The sequence below is a fragment of the Osmia bicornis genome, chromosome 15 (assembly GCF_907164935.1).
Source record: "Osmia bicornis bicornis chromosome 15, iOsmBic2.1, whole genome shotgun sequence".
NCBI lineage: Eukaryota > Metazoa > Arthropoda > Insecta > Hymenoptera > Megachilidae > Osmia > Osmia bicornis.
Genome location: NC_060230.1, coordinates 7237554 through 7257872, shown reverse-complemented (window position 1 = coordinate 7257872; position 20319 = coordinate 7237554). Strand labels below are relative to the sequence as shown.

The window sequence follows — 20319 nt, the reverse complement described above, 5'->3', positions numbered from 1 at the left end:
GACGAACTCTTTAAATTGCCTCGCGTCTCTCATGCTGGCTACAGTAAATAGGGGAAGAACAGAAAGAAAAACGAACGTAAAACATTAGCGCTATAAGAATATTAAGTGAAATTGAACAGGCAAACTGAGATTGCGATGCATTTCTCTCGAGACGAAGAGAATTAAACTCGGTAAAATTCTTCCAACTTGTTTTTAAAAATAAATTAGGTATTAAGTTTTCTTGTCTTCTGAGAATACTTCACAAATATTATTATATGACAACAATGAACGAAAGGAAGATGGAGTAGACAAAAGACAGTATAGAGTCCAAAGATAAAGGAAAAATACCAAAGGAAGACAAATATTTGGCAATATCCCCATACGATTCTTCTCTTCGAACTTTACGTGACCGTTTTACCACCTAGGAAAATTTCACTCATGAAATACTACCATTATTGAATTTCACGACGCTTCAGAAAACTATGTCGCATACCCGATTGATGATTGTTTCGATAAGGAAGCGTCTGTACGACGGAAGAAGGTTGAGCAGGGTTGAAAAACAATTGTTTCGAAGAAAATCACCTTTGAAATTCGCTGAAGGATCCACTTTGCGAAAATTCCCTGGTGACGAAAGAGAATCTTCCAAAATAATCGCAATATCGAAAACTACCATTTCTGAAAAATTAGCAGAGAAAGAGGGATGGCTTCCAAGGGGTAGTTCGGTCGACCGATCGACGAAGGGAGAAGTTCCGTATAATTGCCTGTACACGAACAACTTGCCGGCATTTACGAAGTGAAACGGTTAAACGAGCTCGTTCCCCACGGTCTAGTTGCAAAGAAATCCGCCAAGTCGGGGTAAGTTCCGGAAACAGAGTCGCGTGACCGTGTTGCGAACTCGAAGGCGTTCGTTCGATTTCCGGCCAACTCTGTTGATCCGTTTCTCGCTTGATACCTGGCGAGGGAGGATTGACTGGGAATCCTTCTCGATAAAGGTGAGAAGCTTCGAAACTCGCGCAATACCGCCTACAACTTGGACGTTTACGAGTCTAGTTCCAGGGGGATGATTAATGAAATGTGAACTACAGATGACAGTGTTCAAACGCCCGGGTATCCGATAATACGGGCTCGGGCGGGCTCGGGCAGGCGTCCGATATTTCGGGTTCAGTCGGGTACAGTCGGGCTGATTCTTATTCTAAAATTCCATATTAAACAGATTTTGCACATGCTTATTGCAAGTATCAATAAGTACATGAAAATTGGATCGCGAGTCGCGACCCGCGGGAGCTCGTTCGAATCAGCCCGACTGTACCCGACCGAACCCGAAATAGTCGGGCTACCCGACTGCACGCATGTATCGGATGCCCGCCCGAGTCCGCCCGATTATTTCCGGACATTAGTACGGCCGCACATCCCTACAAGCTTTACATAACTGCGGGTCTTAGAATTTTTTATTCGACCCTGTTGGAGTGCAATGAGCAGAAGTAATCTTGAAATAAAAAATTCTACAGCCACGTTGTGGAAACGAGGAAATCTGGTTGGTGAAGAGGGGATAAATAAAATAAACAGGATGTAGGACAAACTGGCAATAAGGGATGATGGAAAGCTGAGTCGTAAGCGAAGCAGGCTCGACCCAAGGAAGCAGACACTGCCATCCAACCGGGTGCTGTAATAATTAACCCCGTGCAACGCGTTACCACGATCTGACCCGGGATCGTGTAATCGTCTCCTAGAATTACGATTTATCGCCAGCTCCCCGACACTGAATTCTTCGTTAAATATTTATAAACAACGGTGGCCTTCTTGCACTGGCATAATTTAAATTACTTCTGAAATTTGTAATCCGGAATAATTCTACCTTTAATTCCGTAGCTTTGAGATTGTTCAATTCCCCGATCAGGTCAGGAAGAAGTTGGACGAGTTTAATTCCTCAGTTGAAGACGAATTACCGCGAGATTACCGAGAGGAAGGAGACAAATCGTTCTTCTTTGGAGAGGTTCGATTCCGGCTCGGCTAGGACAGGGGTAAGACGCGCATATCTAATTGCGCTTGCGACCAGGACGGGCTAGACAGTTCGGGGATGGAGGATCAAGCGCCAGGGGCAATGAAAAGGGTCCCTGACAATGTTAGCCGGATGTCCAAATCGGATTAAACGAAAGTAAATGGGGATAGTGGATTGGATTAAGTAACCGTTGGAGCAGGGTATCACTGGAAGCGGCGTGAATTTCATCGGACGCTTTACCCTGTCGGCGAGTTCATTGATAAAGGCTTGAAAAAAGGGCAGATGGTGGAAAATGGACAATTTTCCATTTTTCTAGCGAGATAAAATATTTCATACCTGGAGAAATGAAAATTATATTATTTACAGAAGATTGATAATTGGAACACCTAATTTGATGGCGCTATAATTTTCAATAATTGTTAACGTGAAATAATTAGTTAGAATCGAGAGTCGTCCATCCTAGAAGACGGAAAAGCTGAATCTTCGCAGGTGGAAAAAGGTCGTGATTCGCCGCGAGAGGAAACGCACGCGGCATAAAACGTGCGCTGCGATGAGATGGCCGTTGTCTGACTATTGATCGACCTGTTCCACTGTCCGACACCCCCATTAAAGGTTCCCGTCACGTTGGACTTTCTTTTTTTATCACGGTTGCCCATTATACCGATCACAGAAGCTGGTACCATTTTTTTTGATCACGAATCCGGGTGAAATTCTCTGATCGAGAAAAATACAATGTTCAGAATTTCATACGCAAAATGAAATATTTTAATTACTGACCGTTGCATCCTCGTCCTATCTTACACAACTAACAGCAACCCTCGCGTATTTACCCGAGCTGTTTGCTATGCGAATTAACAATTAACGGAAATAGTCGGTCGGTGTATGGCGGTTGTTTAGAAAATAAACAGAGACTAAGAGGGTTCTTGCGGTACACAGTGGAATATTTGACGAGCACTCGACGGTTCTTCCCTCCGCGAATCGAACTAAGTTATATTGGATACCTTTGTGTAAATAAGGGAAGTAATAAAAATGATGATTCATATGTATTACACGAAATCGGTCGGTGATATCAGAATTCTTTTAATGGAATTCCAACCGCGTTACCCAAGGAAGTGTATAAAGAAAGAAGACACCGCTGATAGAATTCCTTTCCGATGCTTGCTGAAATTTCATGGGGTTGCGTTCCGTGAATTCCATCGAGTTATTTTAGTATTAGACCGACAGGGAAATCCTTAATCGAATCCGAGTAATCGCGAGGACATTCTCGAACCGTTTTAAGATCCACCGCAAAAGTACCTTCTTTCCTTTTCTTTTTTTTAAATATATATATCAAAAAGGATTTAAAATTGATTGGAGAAAAATTGCATTAAATAATTATTAATTCTTTGCTAACTCATGCGATATGTTAATTTTTACAACAACGCAGGAACGAATAATTGAACGCGAAACACAAAGTCCTGTCGCTATTCAAAGTGCGGAGAATACCTCTTTGAAACAAAACAAGAGGAAACGTTCTGAATCGTGGTGTACGATCAAAGCTACTTACGCGCCAGCGAATCTGAAGGGTGTTTCGCGAGGAAAAAAGCGTATTACTTAAGCGAGACTGTGTTTTCCATGACGAGAGTATCCCTCTTACCTTGCCTCTGTCCGGTCCTCGCTTCTGCAACAAAGAACGATACGTTTCGTTAGAAGAGGCTCGCACGGATGTGTCTTACTTACAGTAATTAATACGCGTCCTCTCTATCGCGTTAGTTAAGGCGAGCAATTAGCTAAAAGGCCTTGGAAACAGCCATGAAAACTTCACCGGTAATTTACATCGAGCCCCGACTACTTTGAATAATACGACGTAATCGATGAATCCCTTCGAATCGATTAATCGGCTCAGACGAATCCGCTTCAATTTCAATGTTACCCTTGAGGGGGAAAAGAGGAAGGGGTGTACCCTAAAGGGGTGTTCCTTTAAAGTCACTGATTATCCGATTGATAAGATTTTTAGGAAATATTAGAAAAAAGTTGGGGATAATTATTTTTATTAATTTATAATACTAGCAATTACGAAAGTAATAATTTAGAATTATGATTATGAACTTATGAAAATATTGATGGATCACGAATGTGCTGATAAAACAACAGGAAACGGAAGATATGGAAATGAACACGCAATTAACCCAATGGCACGGTTAATTGGTACATTATCGAACTTCGAATTTTCAAGCGGGACGTTTTATCATTCTAACGTCCGATTAATTTCGCCGATCTATGACTAATCGGATGTGTATCAACGAAACGATGCTATTAATTAATCACTCGTCGATTCTTGAATTATCCCGGTCGCAATGATCGTTTAAGAGGGTTAACTGGTCCGTGGAAAGGGATTTCCATGAATACGGGATTTAATTAAACGATCGCCCGGGATCGAGCCAGTTCGAATAACAACGGAAATGCGATCATCGGTATCGATAACATGGCGAAGAATTTAGCCGACTAATCGCGTTACTCAATCAACTGTTCGTCGATCGATTGAACCAATTAAAATCCCTTCGAAACGACCTGTATTTTCTAAATTTTCAAATTTTTCCTTCTACTTATTTCGAGAGAACCTGTAGAATTACACTGCTTCTCATCGATGTTTCGCCTTTCCCTGATATTTTAGCAGTCATTAAAAGGACAGAAAGGGGACACCGTCTGCCAGGAGGAATATCCTCGAACGCAATCAAAAGTTTTAATAAAGGCGTCGAGTTTCAAATTCGTGCAAGGCGAAAGAAAAAGGCCGCAGAAGTTTTTTAAGAGCCGTAACCAGAGGAGGGGGACGGAGAATTCTCTTTCTATCCAGGCCCCTTACGATTGTTCGCTAATTGGTAAAGTCGTTCTGTTAGAAACTTCTTCCCTCCCTCTTCCATCCAGTGTCCCTTCCTCTCTGTTCGCACAACTAGACGCAAAAATTGCTGCCAATTACGAAAACTCGTACCACAGGGAAAGGAAAACCTTCTAGGAATCGACTTCAACCCGTTCGTTATTAAGGGTAGTAATGATAATATAAATTATACAATTGGAGACAAAAAATACAGAGGGTTTAATGAAATAGGAACACCGGTACATAAAAAAAACATTGCAATTTCGTTTGTCACGATACAACAGTCGTGTTTTATTTTATTCTTTTATTATCATTGTCAGAGCAGATACCGCGGCTGCCGCGTCAAAGCGAAAAGAATCGTCGCTTTAATTAACGAACAAGCGAGAGGTCAAAGAGCCGATTCGACAGAAATAATTAAACGATCGTTTCGGGATGAAATTTATTTACTAGCGGACCGTCGAGATATCAGTTCGGAATTTCGACAACTTTTTAACAGTTATACGCCGTTTAGCTAATGTACAACCGTTGCAGGCGGAAACAGAAGTTGGCGAAAAGTTGCCGGTGGAACGGCAACATCAGGTTCGAGCAATTAAAAGTAATCGAGTGGTCGTTCACGATTTACAACGTTAATTTTAATGGAAGACCGTTCGTTATTTTCGACACTGTTAGCGGAACACTTTACGTTTATTGCTTTCGTCCAGCCGCGAGTACAAAAATCGAGTCCCGTACAGGGAACGTCGCTAAAAAGCGTACAATTAAAAACCTGTTTCAAATTTTTCCTCTATTTTTCTCATCTTCCTTTTTTCAGTTCGCCACTTGTAGCGTGCAATTAAATTTTCTTGTCCGCGTTCCCGAGCGTATGACGATTCAAGAAATTTCCAGGTAAAACTTTCCTACCGCGTTTCGTAAATTTTCCATGTTTTTCAATTCCCGCCGTTTTTCTTGAAATTGCGCGCAGATCGTTCCGCCGCTGTTTTCCATCGACGAAATTTGGGAGATTGAATAGAAATTTTCATTTTTCAATTTTGAAAAACAAATTTAGTTCACCGTATATATTTGTGGAATCACTTTGAAAAGTTGCAGAGAATATCTTTCGGTACGATGGAAAATGGATTTTCCTTCGTTCTTTTCAATCGTATAAAAATCAGTTTTGATTTTAGGGTTAATTGGAGAGGTGAAACGAAGTTCCCACGATTAATCTTGAATTGCTAGATATGAAACAACGACGTCGATTACGTTGTTGGTAGGGTTTCGACACAACGATGGCCAAATACCGAGAGCAGCGAAAGCCATAAAGCCGATTACACCATTCCACAAATTACACCGCTTTGTCCGTGTTTCGGCTGGTCAGCAGCATGACCGCGTTGATATGCAATTATGCTTGATGCTTTGAACTATAACCTTCCCTATCCTGATACGCGTTACGTAATACATCCTGGTGTTGGGAATTATTTGCGAGTACCGACAATTCGAATCGTTCCTTCCTGTAAAATTCCCCGGGGTCTTCGTCGAAAAGTGGATCCTCTTGTTCGAGGCACATTCGATAACCCAAATCCAAAACAGCACAAGAGGAAGATAAGAGGGAAAAGCTTTTGTCATCGCGGTATTCTTCTTTTTACCCTGTCAGTAAATCGAAGTGGAGCGTACTCGAGTGTTGCTAAAGCGAGCTACAAGAGAAACATCGGATAAATGAGGTGGAGAGAATCAAGTATCTTCTCGCCTACTTTTTACCCGCTTCTTTTTCGAGTCCCATCTGCTCTTAAGTTAGCTTCGATCCCAACTATCGCACGCTCCAATCTACTCCGAGTGTATTACACCGCGACCTCCTATTTCTATCTTGCGGAAAACAGAAATTGCCTCCGTGGCACGCGTCTACCTTTTGAAATATTAACGAAGGCGAAAGGTGCGAGAGAGGAAATGAGTTTGTTGACAGTCGATTCGGTGAATTTTCAAAGGAGATTGGTCGATTTTCTGCAGGAGGATCTAAATGGAATGCTAACGAATCGGTCGCACGATGGACTCTCTCGAATGCTTTGATTTTAATTAATTAGGCCCCAAATTCTCACCAGCATACTAAGAATTTTCTCCAATTCGATCCTGGTGATTCGTGAAAAAGAGAAAAGCTGGAAAATTCGATGAATTTTCATTGGAAATCGGTCGATTTTCTGTTGGAGAACCGAAGTGCAATGCTAACGAATAAATGGTACCGATTTTAATTAATTAGGGTCCAATTCTCACCAGCCCACCAAGAATTTTCTCCAATTCGATCCTGGTGATTCGTGAAAAAGAGAAAAGCTGGAAAATTCGATGAATTTTCATTGGAAATCGGTCGATTTTCTGTTGGAGAACCGAAGTGCAATGCTAACGAATAAATGGTACCAATTTTAATTAATTAGCGTCGAATTTTCACCGACCCACTGAGAATTTTCTCCAATTCGATCCTGGAGTTCTCGAAAAAAAGAGAAAAGCTGGAAAATTCGATGAATTTTCATTGGAAACCGGTCGACTTTCTGTTGGAGAATCGGTGGTACCGATTTTAATAAATTAGCGCCCAATTTTCACCGACCCACTGAGAATTTTCCCAAACTGCACCTCTGGTGGTGCTTGAAAAAAAGAGGAAAACTGTGGGAAAATTGAATTATGCCGCGCTCCATTTAGCAATTGCATTATTGAAAACTAGCGACAATAGAAATTGTCCTTTAATCGTGCGTTCAAATGGACTACTTCTCCGTTAAACACACGGAGCAGATTATCACAACAATTTCATTCGAAACTATAATTAATTAACATCGTTTGCGTGATATAAACGATAAAAGCACGTGTACACTACGGAATATTATCGATTATCTCGGACTGTTTTTAATCAACGGTCGTCCTCCTGTGCCCCTCCATAATTTGTTAACCATTCGCTCGTTTCAACGATCCTTTAAATTTTCGAATAAACATTCAAACAATTACAGTAGCCCGTATCGCGATAGCTGCTCTGTTATTCATCTATATTTAATCGAATCGACCAATTATAGAGTTCATCGAACGCATCGAGCTGGGGTCCGCTGCGTTGGTAAAAACAATGACTCCCTCCTTTTCTGATTCATTTGAAAAACCTCTGACCATTCCAATTTTCATGATCACCGATATTTCGTTTACTCGCGCTGACCGCCTCGTAACGAATTATCGGGGTAATTTATAACGCATCGCAATTAAAAAAAAAAAAAAATCTCATATTTGCGCGATGCAATTTGTAAAACATAAATTGAATCTGAATGCAAACAACGAACAATGAAAATAAATGAAAATGTTTTATATCGATGGATTGTTCCGGTACATCGCGGTTATTAGAAACAGAACACGTCGACGAGAACACTGGCCATTTTCTTCGAAACTCCGGTGTTACGTTCATCGCTAAGGGTTCGTGGAACTAAAACAGAAAGAGCGGGGTGGAAGGCGGCTATTACAGCTTACGGTTACGGCAGGATCAGGCTTTTAGCCCCGACTAAATTTCACTCGAGCCCTGCCGACCCGTTAAAAGTTACTTGCCGATATTGCGATAATAAATAGCTGACTTCCATAACTCTGTGACCTGGCTCGGAACACCGTCAGAACCGTAAAATAAAAGAAGAGTAATAACGTGGAACGTTAATCTTTACTGAAGCAGACTACACTCCTATGTCCTCTGATATCTTAATGGATCAATTATAAATTTTCAAACAAAGCCACATAAAATTTCCCACAGTTTTACATTTCACTGGTTATTTGAATTTAAGATTTCGGATTAAACTTTAACACCCCCACCTTACCGTCGTGATTCTACTTTATGCGTACTGTTTGCTCATTAGGTATGCATTTGCAGAGGGTTGTTTAGTATTTCTAATTCTATAAAAAATCATTTTATCACTCGGTTACCTTAGACACCTAGCTGAAATGATTTTAAACACGGGGGGTAAGAAACTGGTAAGGGTTGAAGAATGATTTCGTTGGAGCCAATATTGTCACAGGGTCGTCATATAATAATCAAGCTCGCAGAACAGGGACAAAAGCAACCCCGAGGCTGGTGTGTATCGATCGTGTCTCGCTGTCTGTCCCTTTATTACGCTCCCTGAGCCCTTGCATTCTGGATCGATTACTGATGTCGATACAGGGATAGATCCATCAGTCGGTGCAACGCGTGACACTGGAGCATAATATATACGCGTACGAGTTTACATTGCACACGATGCACCTGAAACGAGGATCGTCCTTGCGTTGCGAAATGGAACAAGGGATATTTATGAGAGATCCGTGCGAAATTTCCCTCTCCGATCACGTATTCATCCTCATGGAGGAATCTGAAAACCACCGGGGGGTTAATGATCATTTTCGATCGTTATAAAAATTCATGAAAAATAGAGAGAAATAGAGAGTTTGTTATTATTCTTTATCTTTCAGTTGAAAGTGTAAAACGACAAACACTGAGACACACTCGAAATATGAAACTACAGAGGAGACGTCTGAAAGTGAGCAGAAAATTGTTTCGGACGTTATGCTGTCGAGATGTTTTATTTATAAACAAGCTAGAGGGAACGAGTGTTTTATGTAAAAGCCGCCAAGCACTCCCACGACGTTCTTAACAAGTGGCAATGTTGCGGGAGGACGATAGTTTCATAGGTCGTTGAAGGAATCGTGATCCGTAACAGCCTCTACTTTGCTCGTCGAATATACTTAAAGGAGCTCGAGGCTGCTCCGCAAGGCACGAGGTATGAAAATTAAGGATACACTTTTAATTAGAACACGACCACCTCGAGGGAAGAGAGCACAGATAATTGAATTACCCTCGTACACTTGATATACATTAGGGTGGTATTGAAAATTATATGAACTAGATAAGAGTTGATTAAAATAAAAGGAAAATTTAAAAGAATTTTAAATGTTATGAATATTGAAAATTACGATGGGAAATTTTCAAACTGCAATCGTGGAATTAGAGAATCGTGGAACAATAACCAGGTAGATAAGGGTTGATTAAAATAAAAGAATTGATTAATTTGATTAATTTAAAAAAGTTTCAAATTTTACTGATTAAAAATTACGATAGGAAATTTTCAAACTATATTGAAAGAAAAACTACTGTCATGGGATTGACGGAGGTACAACTCGACATGATTATTATCGTCATATTTCATAGTAATGAATCACCCGATAATAAGGGACGAGGGAGGGAGTGCATCTAGCTTTCGTTTCGATAACGTCCCATGGGAGATAAATATATCGTATAGTAGCTTTCCAGTCTATCGGAATTCACCGACGATCGTATCGGGCGGTCAAATAATACTGAGCCCGCCAGCCAAGCGCGCCGTATTTATATGCAAGCGCCTGCGCATGCGCACAATGGGTCGGCGTATCGCCTTTGATAAGCCAATAGCAATGCGTGACACTAATTAACCCTTTTGTTCAAACGTCTATTGTTCAACAATCACAAACTCTAAAGAGTTGAATTTATTAAAATTTTTATTTATCGCATTATATTCAGAATGAAATTAGAATTTTAAATTCTTCTTTAACTTTTGACCAACGTTAATAAAAGAGAATAGATAGCTTCAAAATGAACTTTGAAGAGTATCGGTGTTGAAAGAACAATGATACACAAAGGTTCCTCGAGAGTTGGCCGAACTTGAAATGGAGGTCGACGGGGTGAATGCGAGTAGAAGTTGCCTTCTACCCTTCAGAAAATTGTTGAAGAAACTCCGGTGAACTTTCGATATTCCCGGGGCGAACTTGCAAGGCAATAACTGCTTCTACCTCTCGAAACAAAAGCTCGTCGAAACGTGTCTCGTTCGCGTTCGCGACGCGACGTGGCGATATTTTTCGAGCATCCGGATCCGTTTTAACGCTGCCTGGCTCCGCTGGCAATATCGATTACGTCCATCATGAGCGTGTACCAAAGGGCAGGCCGAGAGTTAAATTACCCTGGTGAACGTGATCGAGTGGAGGCAATTTCGATCGAACGCGACGACGCTTTTACGATACCGATTTCGCCTCTTACGCGGAAATTATGAATCTCACCGGACCTGCTGACACACTGCGATATCGAATCGCAGCAACCGCTAATATTTACCTATCTAATATTACGTACATATCTACCGCTAATTCCTCTAACATTGACGATATCCAGTGCGGTACAATTGCAATTGTAAAAATTTCAATGCATCCTGCAGTGATTAATTTGAAATTCAGAAACTAGTCGAATGGTATTAAAAAAAAAGGTAAAGAAATAGAAATACCATCGAGGAACCAGGTGGAAATACAATAAAAACCACCGAAACCGTTACATCTGTCTGTTCCTGCGAAATGGTATCAACATTTCCCGGTGACTTCGAATATTTCCAGCAGTTAGAGTGGCGGCGGGTACATGTTTTTTCCCGTTGTTCGAGGGTAGTGAAAGAGTGGCGGTATTCCAGTTCCATTATTGAAGAGCGGGCAAGGTGACACCTGTCAGCCAGCACACGCAGCTTTATGTACCGATATAAAGTTCCATTGTTAGAGTCACAATGGGCGCGGGTTGTACGTACGTAGGTTTCGTTGTTCGGTACAATGGGTAGGATGTATGGAAATGGAATCCTTCTTTCGAGAATGCACTGGACAACATTGAATTTTATTCAATGTTGCTATCGAAAGTCATTGGGGTATTCTTAGGGTATTCGCATTTGTTAAAATTGAAAAATCTACTCGATTGCGACGAAAACTTACACCGGAAAAAGACTGAAACACAATATTCTCAATGAAGTTCGTACCCTGTTTAACCCTTTGCAATCCGCGCCATTTTCTCGCGAAAACGTGCATTTACGAACCGTCATATTATTTAGTATAGCTTTTGAACGAAGTAAGTATGATAATGATATTTGATTTATATGAATTTGTAGACATCGAGGAACATATATTTGCAAAAAAATCAACATTTTATTTCTTATAATTTTGTACAATATGATAAATTTTGAAGCATTCCCCAATATGCGTTGCAGGGTGATTAGTGCACGTTTTAGAATAATAAGTCGTTTTAAAAATCACGTCTTAACTGGAAATTTCCAATTGTTATTACGAACTCACAAAATGATATTTATCAATAGAAAATCACTTTTCCGATTTGCTCACTGATTAGAGCAGAGATCTATCTGTAATACTCGACGCTTCAATCCGAACTGACTTCAGCTTTGAAAATCTTTTCTTCCATTTTTAGGCTTGTTTATTTATATTTTCAAATCTCACCATACAGTGCGAGGCATGCTTACGTATCTTAGAAATGGTACCATATTGTGATTTGATTTCTTGTGCCATTTCAACAGAAAACTTCAGGGAAACATATATTACTGAAAAAAACTTGCCCTGGAATAAGTTGATGTCTCCTCAGAGGGGGCAGCGGAATGCAAAGGGTTAACAACCAAATACAGTGCATAAATGTAGCGAATTTTCTAAAAGACGTTGAACTGTACAAATCGCTATAGCTACCTAATACTTTGATTAAAATGTAACAATGGTCGCTAATAACCACGAAGGTGTAAGCGACCCTAAACAATTAAATTAAATTAAATTAAATTATTATCAGAATTTCTATTGTTACATTTCGATTTTTTCTGGAGAATCGTGTTGAAAAATTCATACCTTCGACGTAGCCTTCGTAAAAAGTAACCGATCCTAATTCCTGCCAGAGTGAAAACTTTTATTTCCACGTCTCGCGATAGACAGCATTGAAACTCTGTGTAATTGAACCTGCGAGAAGATGCGCATCGCGTGAAATATACACGCCCGTACGTGACTCGTGCAGAAGAAGCATCTTCGGACGCTTGAAAAAGTTTCACGGAGGTAGGAACGTCTGTAAATTTCAATATATTCAGCTGTCGTCCCAGCTCGGCAATTTTCTTGAAGAATTTCCCACGATTGTACGACGCGTCGGCTAATATCCCGCCGTGGAATATTAACATCCTCCAAAATTGCAGTACATGAATAACATTAACGCGTTTCACCGATCAAAGCTGTTGTTAGTCAACGAAATGTTTAATAAAGGATTTACAGTTTTAAATTTTCGTATTTTTCTTTTATTTCGAATTTTCCTCCACTTTCACGTTCCCTCAATTTCATCTTTATACCCTCACTTTCATTTTTATAACCTCAAGCACAACGGGCTGCAAGCACGTTTGTTCGAATTTACTTGAACTGGGTCTTTTTAGCCCGCGCTATAGATTACGGTTCCTTCGGATTCCTTTTACTTCCGGCCACGGTAAACCGGCGCGGCGGGTCTTAAAAATGCACCGCGCTGAAACGACCCTCTTATTCTCGAAGAGTCATCGAGCTCGAGGTTTGCGAGGAAACACGAGGACTCTTCAAGACGATTGTCCGAAAATATTACCGGTTTTCGTTTCCTTATGACCGGGGCTCTCTCGTGGAAGAAATAGAAAAACGCAGCAAGCTGGTGTAATTGATAAAGTGATCTTCTAATTTTCATTTAAAATCTCGAGTGTTCTATTTGGACAGATTCCGGTTAAAAAAGACGCTAACGAAAAAATAACGCGTCTCTCTTATTAAACGTCCATCAGGAATTACGTATAGCAAGCTATCCAGACACGCGACTCGAATTGATCGACGCAGCCGAGTTTTTTCGGCGGTGTTCGTACGAAGGAAATTTGCATGAAACGAAATCTCATGCAAAGCTATGTTTAACCGATGCAATCCATTAAAGCCGAGACGGTTTCGTGATACCGGCTATGCCCGCGTTATTCAGCCCGAGTGTCGTCCTTTGACGTCAACCTAATTAACGATTATCGATTCGACGCGATGCAAGTGCTTCTAATTAATTTCCAGTCCTCACACCTTCCACCGTTCACACGTCCGACTGATCATCCGATGAAAATGCAGCTTTTTCGCGTCTGATTCGTGCTTTTACGTTGATCACTCTTCGATCAAACCTTCCCTCTTTTATTTACAATTGCAAATTTCATTGAGAATCAAGAATGGAATTATTTCAGATCAGGAATACTCTGTAGCAAGTGTTTACTCGTCAGGATATTTGAAAGAAAGTTTCGTCTCGTGGACGAATGGAAGGAGAAAGGGCTTTTGTGTCGAAGTAAATTCGAAGTACAAATTGAACTGGTTGACTGGTCGAATTCGAAGCGGAAGTACACTGACGAAATGCTTTCGACGAGGTTCTACATCCGGAAAGGGTGCTAGTTTAAGGTGAACTCGATTTCACTTTGATAAGTTATCGTTTCTTTACGGTGTTACAATGATATTGAATTTCAATCGATTAATATCTAAGTTTTTAACACTGGAACCACCGACGTTTGATGCACATCATGTAGAAGATTAAATAAATACAGAATGAAACATAATTTAATATATACATCCATTTGAACAAAAATATCTCGATGAAATTTATAATTTAAAATAAGAAACTTTTATTTTGAATCCTTAGGTAGTTCTAGTGTTAAAAAAAAAGAGAAATAAATTTCAAGATGGATAATTCACCCTGTGTACCTTCTACGTGTACTGCAATGTAATTATAGAATGGAAAGAAATTCTTCACGCGTGGAGAACAAATAATTCTTCTTGAGAAAGAACACAGGGCAAGCTTATATGAAAGCTCGATTTATCGTGTCCATAGGGAACGTAGGTAGTGTATAAAAAACCGCTCGACAGAAGGTGAGCGAGAAAGTGGTAGCGTCCGGAAAAGGGACGGAAATCGGTGCGATGAATTATGCATGCTAGGAATCGAAGCGCGGCTATATGTGCAACATTGATCGTCGAAATGCCGCATTACGTATTTGGAGAGCGTGTATGCCGCGAGATATCGCGAAAATACATGTAACGACAGGGGATGCGAGGAAAAAGAAAAAGACAAGGAGGAAAAAGTAACATTCCGCTCGCGTCGCTCGTCACGCTCGCATAATTCGGCGAACGGAAATCCTCGAGGAAATGAAATAACGCGGCGGGAATCGAAATAATCGAACCGCGATACATTAACGCGTTAACGCATCCGGCCGACCCGCGATTTCATGGTAACTGCAGAGGGCAGAAGCGGAATGAAATCTACGTTACATCAGCGAGATTCTGTTTGATTGTGATTTCTACGTTTGAATTTACCGAATTTGAATTTTACAGACTAGAATTTTCCACGTCAGAATTTTCTAAATTAGAATTTTCTAAGTTAGAATTTTCCAAGTTAGAGTTCTCCAAGTTAGAATTCTCCAGGTTAGAATTCTCCAAGTTAGAATTCTCCAAGTTAGAATCCCCCAAACTAAAATTTTCCAAGTTAGAGTTCTCCAAGTTAGAGTTCTCCAAGTTAGAGTTCTCCAGGTTAGAGTTCTCCAAGTTAGAATTCTCCAAGATAGAATTCCCCAAACTAAAATTTTCGAAGTTAGAATTCTCCAAGTTAAAGTTTTCCAAGTTAGAATTCTCCAAGTTAGAATTCTCCAAGCTAGAATTCTCCAAGTTAGAATTCTCCAAGTTAGAATTCTCCAAGCTAGAATGCTCCAAATTAGAATTTTCCAAGTTAGAATTCTGGAAGTTAGAATTCTCCAAGTTAGAATTCGCCAAGTTAGAATTCTCCAAGCTAGAATTCTCCAAGTTACAGTTTTCCAAGTTAGAATTTTCCAAGTTAGAATTCTCCAAGCTAGAATTCTCCAAGCTAGAATTCTCCAAGTTAGAGTTTTCCAAGTTAGAATTTTCCAAGTTAGTTCTACTTCAAAGGAATCGAGCCAACACAGCCGATTAATACTTCCGGAGACAATGTAGATGTTGAAACAGGAGGGGTTGAAGAGTGTCTGTTGTTAATTAGAGGCTGGCGGTAACATTTAGACTGGCAATTCGCCAACGCCCGAAGAAATTTAAGAGCAGGAACGCCTTTTGATTCCCGTTTCCGCCGCGGTCTATGCATAATTCATCGTCGGCTGATTCCATTCTCACGCGACTGTTCTTTTCTCCGTCAGCTGACAGAAGCTAATCAACTACCCTCTCTTTCTCCTTTATGCGCGCTATTAACGAATGCCTAAACCATGTTCCAAAATATTCGCGAAAAATAGAGAAGTGTAACGTTGCCAATCATCGTTTACTCGTTGATGAACGTTTACAGCATCATACAGTCCAAGTGGTCAGCTGTGCTCCACCGTTTCATCACCACGAGGTCACGGTTCATCCTCGCGTACCTAACTACCTGTGTACGAACCTATGTGCAGACCTAATTCATTAATCAACTGACACGAATACTGACGCAATCCCGACTGTGATCGTAAATCATGCGATCCACGTTGTACATGGACCATGACGCTCGGACCAGCAGCAGCCAAGTGTTAATTATTATTAATAGCGCCGGTGACTGATGATTGTCAGGGAACATTTGTAAGATTTGCCAAAAAATCTGCTCTCTTTTTTGCAATCTTCTCAGTCAATTAACTTCATTCATCTAAGGGAGTTGAAGTCTTTCTAGGAGGGTAAGATAATGAAATTTAACAAACATCAGATTTCCAAGTTAAAATTTTCTAAATTAGAATTTTCCAAGTTATAATTTCCCAGGGTAGAATTTTCCAACTTCCAATATTTCCAATTAGGATTCTAGCCGTTCTAAGGTTGCAAAATTAGAATTTTCCAAGTTATAATTTTTCAAAGTAGAATTTTTCAAATTTTAATATTTCCAATTAAGATTCTAGCGGTTCTAGGATTACAAAGTTAGAATCTTCCAAGTTACAATTTTTCAAGGTAGAATTTCCCGAATTAGAATTTTCAAACTTCCAATATTTCCAATTAGGATTTTAGCGGTTCAAGGGTTGCAAAATTAGAATTTTCCAAGATGGAATTTATCGAATTAGAATTTTCAAAGTTCCAATATTTCCAATTAGGATTCTAGCGGTTCAAGGGTTGCAAAATCAGAATTTTCCAAGGTAGAATTTCCCGAATTAGAATTTTCAAAGTTCCAATATTTCCAATTAGGATTCTAGCGGTTCAAGGGTTGCAAAATCAGAATTTTCCAAGGTAAAATTTCCCGAATTAGAATTTTCAAAGTTCCAATATTTCCAATTAGGATTCTAGCGGTTCAAGGGTTGCAAAATTAGAATTTTCCAAGATGGAATTTATCGAATTAGAATTTTCCAAGTTCCAATATTTCCAATTAGGATTCTAGCGGTTCAAGGGTTGCAAAATCAAAATTTTCCAAGGTAAAATTTCCCGAATTAGAATTTTCAAAGTTCCAATATTTCCAATTAGGATTCTAGCGGTTCTAGGGTTGCAAAATTAGAATTTTCCAAGTTATAATTTATCAAGGTAGAATTTCCCAAGTTCCAATATTTCCAATTAGGATTCCAGTGCTTCTAGGGTTGCAAAATTTCACAAAAATAAATAGGGATAGCGATAGAACGCATATTCGCTGGATAATTCCATAAATCGCTTGTCGAAGGCGTGACACGTGAAAACGAATCCATCCGAACATGAGGTTGGAAGCTAGCTGCCGGCTTTGTGCGGTTGTCACGGTCTTGTTTATTCCAGGTCTCGCTATGTCACTGAAAAACGATCGAGTGGTCGCAATAGCTCGCGCGATAATACCGTGTCGATGTCTACGATCGATCTTGTTGGAAAAAAGCAAACACCGAACAGCTCGCCGGACATTTGACAGGTTTCAATCCGTCAACCCCCGGTTATTTCGTCAATTCCACGAATTAACGTCGATGATAGCCCACTTAGAGCTTCATTTATCCTTTCATTATGAAAAATCAACAGATTAATTACTACAGAATTAAATATGAGGCAATTTGCATCCTCGTCATTCTTTATAAAATTGTTAAGGTATACTTAAGTGTAGTTGGTGGAATGTAGGAAGAAAGGGATCTGGATCGAAAAGGAGAAGGACAGGAACTAATTTTAGGCGTCAGCTTATTGGGAGATCTCGTATCAGTGGTTCGGTAATCCTGACCGCTTGATTGAATTCCTTTGTAGCGAATCTTCCTTATTTTGTTCTAGCCCCTTGGTTTTATCCGAGCTTGAAGGCGCTCGTTTCTCATTCTTCTTGCAATTCTCTTTTGTACCCATCGAACCCTATCCGTGTAACCTGAGTCACGTAGACGAATCGGGAATTAAATCCAGCAACTTTCGAAGCCGGGTTTGTAGCTCGTTTGTCGCAATCGTTTTGAGAAAGACTTGCTCTTCGTTAGTCTATCAAGGAAAACTTTCGTCGAATTTCGATATACGTAACCTTGAAGAAAAAGTATGAAAGAACTTTAAGGAAATCTGTCGTTCGGAATGTTAAGCTATGATAAAATCGAAGCAGGTGTGCTCCCTTGAAACCGCAGACTACCAAGGGGTTGGCAGAATTTTACAATCTGTGCTGCCGGAACACGCGCGTGAAACTCGTGGAAAATTTCCAGCTAACTCGTACTTCGCCCCCAACTCGTAGCAGTTTGCGTGCAAGCATAAATTGCATTGTTAATTGCATTCGGGGCTGGAACTCAGAGCTGATAGAAATTTAATACGGAACTGAAGGGAAGTGGCCTGATGCATTTACAGAGGCAATTAAAGAGCGCGATTAAAATATGCATCCATTCAACGCGTTTCACCGAAGCTGCTTTTAACACGTTGTAATTGCGTTGTGAAATGGAGGATAAATTTTCAATTTCTTTGCAGAATATTATTCTAAGTAGGTGCGATTATAGCTTCTACTACGGGTGGAAACAATTATTATTTCTTCGTCGTAGAGAATTTTGTTATTTTCAGGGATATAGGATCCGTCTGACTTATCGTTGAGTCGAACTACTGGGCGATAGACGGATTACTCCTTTTTCCTTCTATTTCAACTTGGAACTTCAATCCCATGGAATCTATTTATCGCTATTGCTCTATTTTCTATGAAATCTATAGAACATTTATATCTCGTTAAAATTTTGCAAATTAGAATTTTCCAAGAGACAATTTTTCAAATTAGAATTTTCCAAGTTACAGTTTTCAAAATTAAAATTCTCCAGATTGCAATTTTCCAAGTTAGAATCCTTCAAGTTACTATTTTCCAATTTAGAATTTTTCAAGGTATCATTTTTCAAATTACAGTTTTCCAAATTAAAATCCTCTAGACAACAATTTTCCCAAGTTAGAATCCTTCAAGTTACTATTTTCCAATTTAGAATTTTTCAAGGTATAATTTTTCAAATTACAGTTTTCCAAATTAAAATCCTCCAGATTGCAATTTTCCAAGTTAATACTATTTTCCAAATTAGAATTGTTCAAGGTACAATTTTTCAAGTTGCAGTTTCCCAAATTAAAATTTTCCAGATTACAATTTTCCAAGTTAATACTATTTTCCAAATTAGAATTTTTCAAGGTATAATTTTTCAAATTACAGTTTTCCAAATTAAAATTTTCCAGATTACAATTTTCCAAATTAGAATTGTTCAAGGTACAATTTCCCGAGTTGGAATTTTCCAAGCTAGAATTCCTCGAATTAGAATTTTCCAAATTGGAATTTTGCAAATTATAAAAGTTGAAATATGAAAAACTAAATTGCACAGAAGGAACGTCCAGATTTTTTTCCGACGAGCCAGACAAATGTTCGACTCGCAGTCTATCAGACACCCAGCTGTTTCCCTTCTGTCGAATTCCTCTGTCATTTTCCGCCAAGTCAGCCACCGAGGATCCAAGGGTCGGTCGAACGAAAGAAAAGCGGGAAAAGAAGGAAACCGTGTAGATTCGGATCTCGTCGGGGGGTAGGTAACCGTCTGGCAGCCAGCCATGTTCTTTAATCGGAAACAAACGTTTAGCTACGTACGTTCCCTTTCTCCTCGGTTTAAGACATACGTGTCCCTGATCGTGTTCCAACGTTGGCCTCAATTTTTATCGCACGTAACAGCTGGATTGTCCGGTAAATTGAACCTTTACCTCATGTACAATTACGCTCCACCCTTGTTCACTTCCTTCTCGGATACCACCGCTTCCTTCTCAGCCTCCACTCTGGCGGGATTTTCTCGCTTCTGTTCTGGAAAATTTGATTTCCCTTCGCCGGGACTCGGCAATCCTGCTGCTCGTTTTGCAGCGGTTCGCTGAATCCTCCTTGGACCTCTTTTCTTTTTGATCAAACCATTGAACGACCAACCCTTAGATACAGTTCCAAAATACCTCTATTCAATTACAAATTATTCCCACTGCTGTAAATTTAGAGTTCATAAAAAATGCTTAGCAGGATTTTAATTTTGAACATTTTATGCCCGTCGAATTGCAAGAAGCCGACGAATAAACCCCATAATTGATGACACGGTCCACATTAAAGTAAAGAGAGCGAATCAGCAACCATCGCCGCTTCACATTTGGCCAACCGCAAATTTGATTTCCACGATATTATTTGAATATTACCTGGAAACGTTTTCCCAGGCTCCATCGATCGATGCTAAATTCTACTCCATATTTCCAACGTTTATTTTTCGATGGTAATCTGAAACAATTATTTTCAATCACACTAATCACCGACGGAGTGATTAAAGAAAGGAGATTA

The 20319-nt window shown here is 39.8% G+C and overlaps 1 protein-coding gene across 4 annotated transcripts in view; it reads right to left on the bottom strand.

Moving 5' to 3' along the window:
• The window catches only part of LOC114877694, an 89215-nt gene that overhangs the window by 26326 nt on the left and 42570 nt on the right, over nt 1-20319 (bottom strand). For 3 of the 4 annotated variants that reach the window (XM_029190619.2, XM_029190621.2, XM_029190620.2), the window contains exon 2: nt 3615-3638. In XM_029190619.2, coding sequence (XP_029046452.2) covers nt 3615-3638 — 24 coding nt within the window. Of the gene's footprint in view, nt 1-3524; nt 3558-3614; nt 3639-20319 lie in introns of those variants that run through there. The other variant, XM_029190622.2, reaches the window with a different exon arrangement.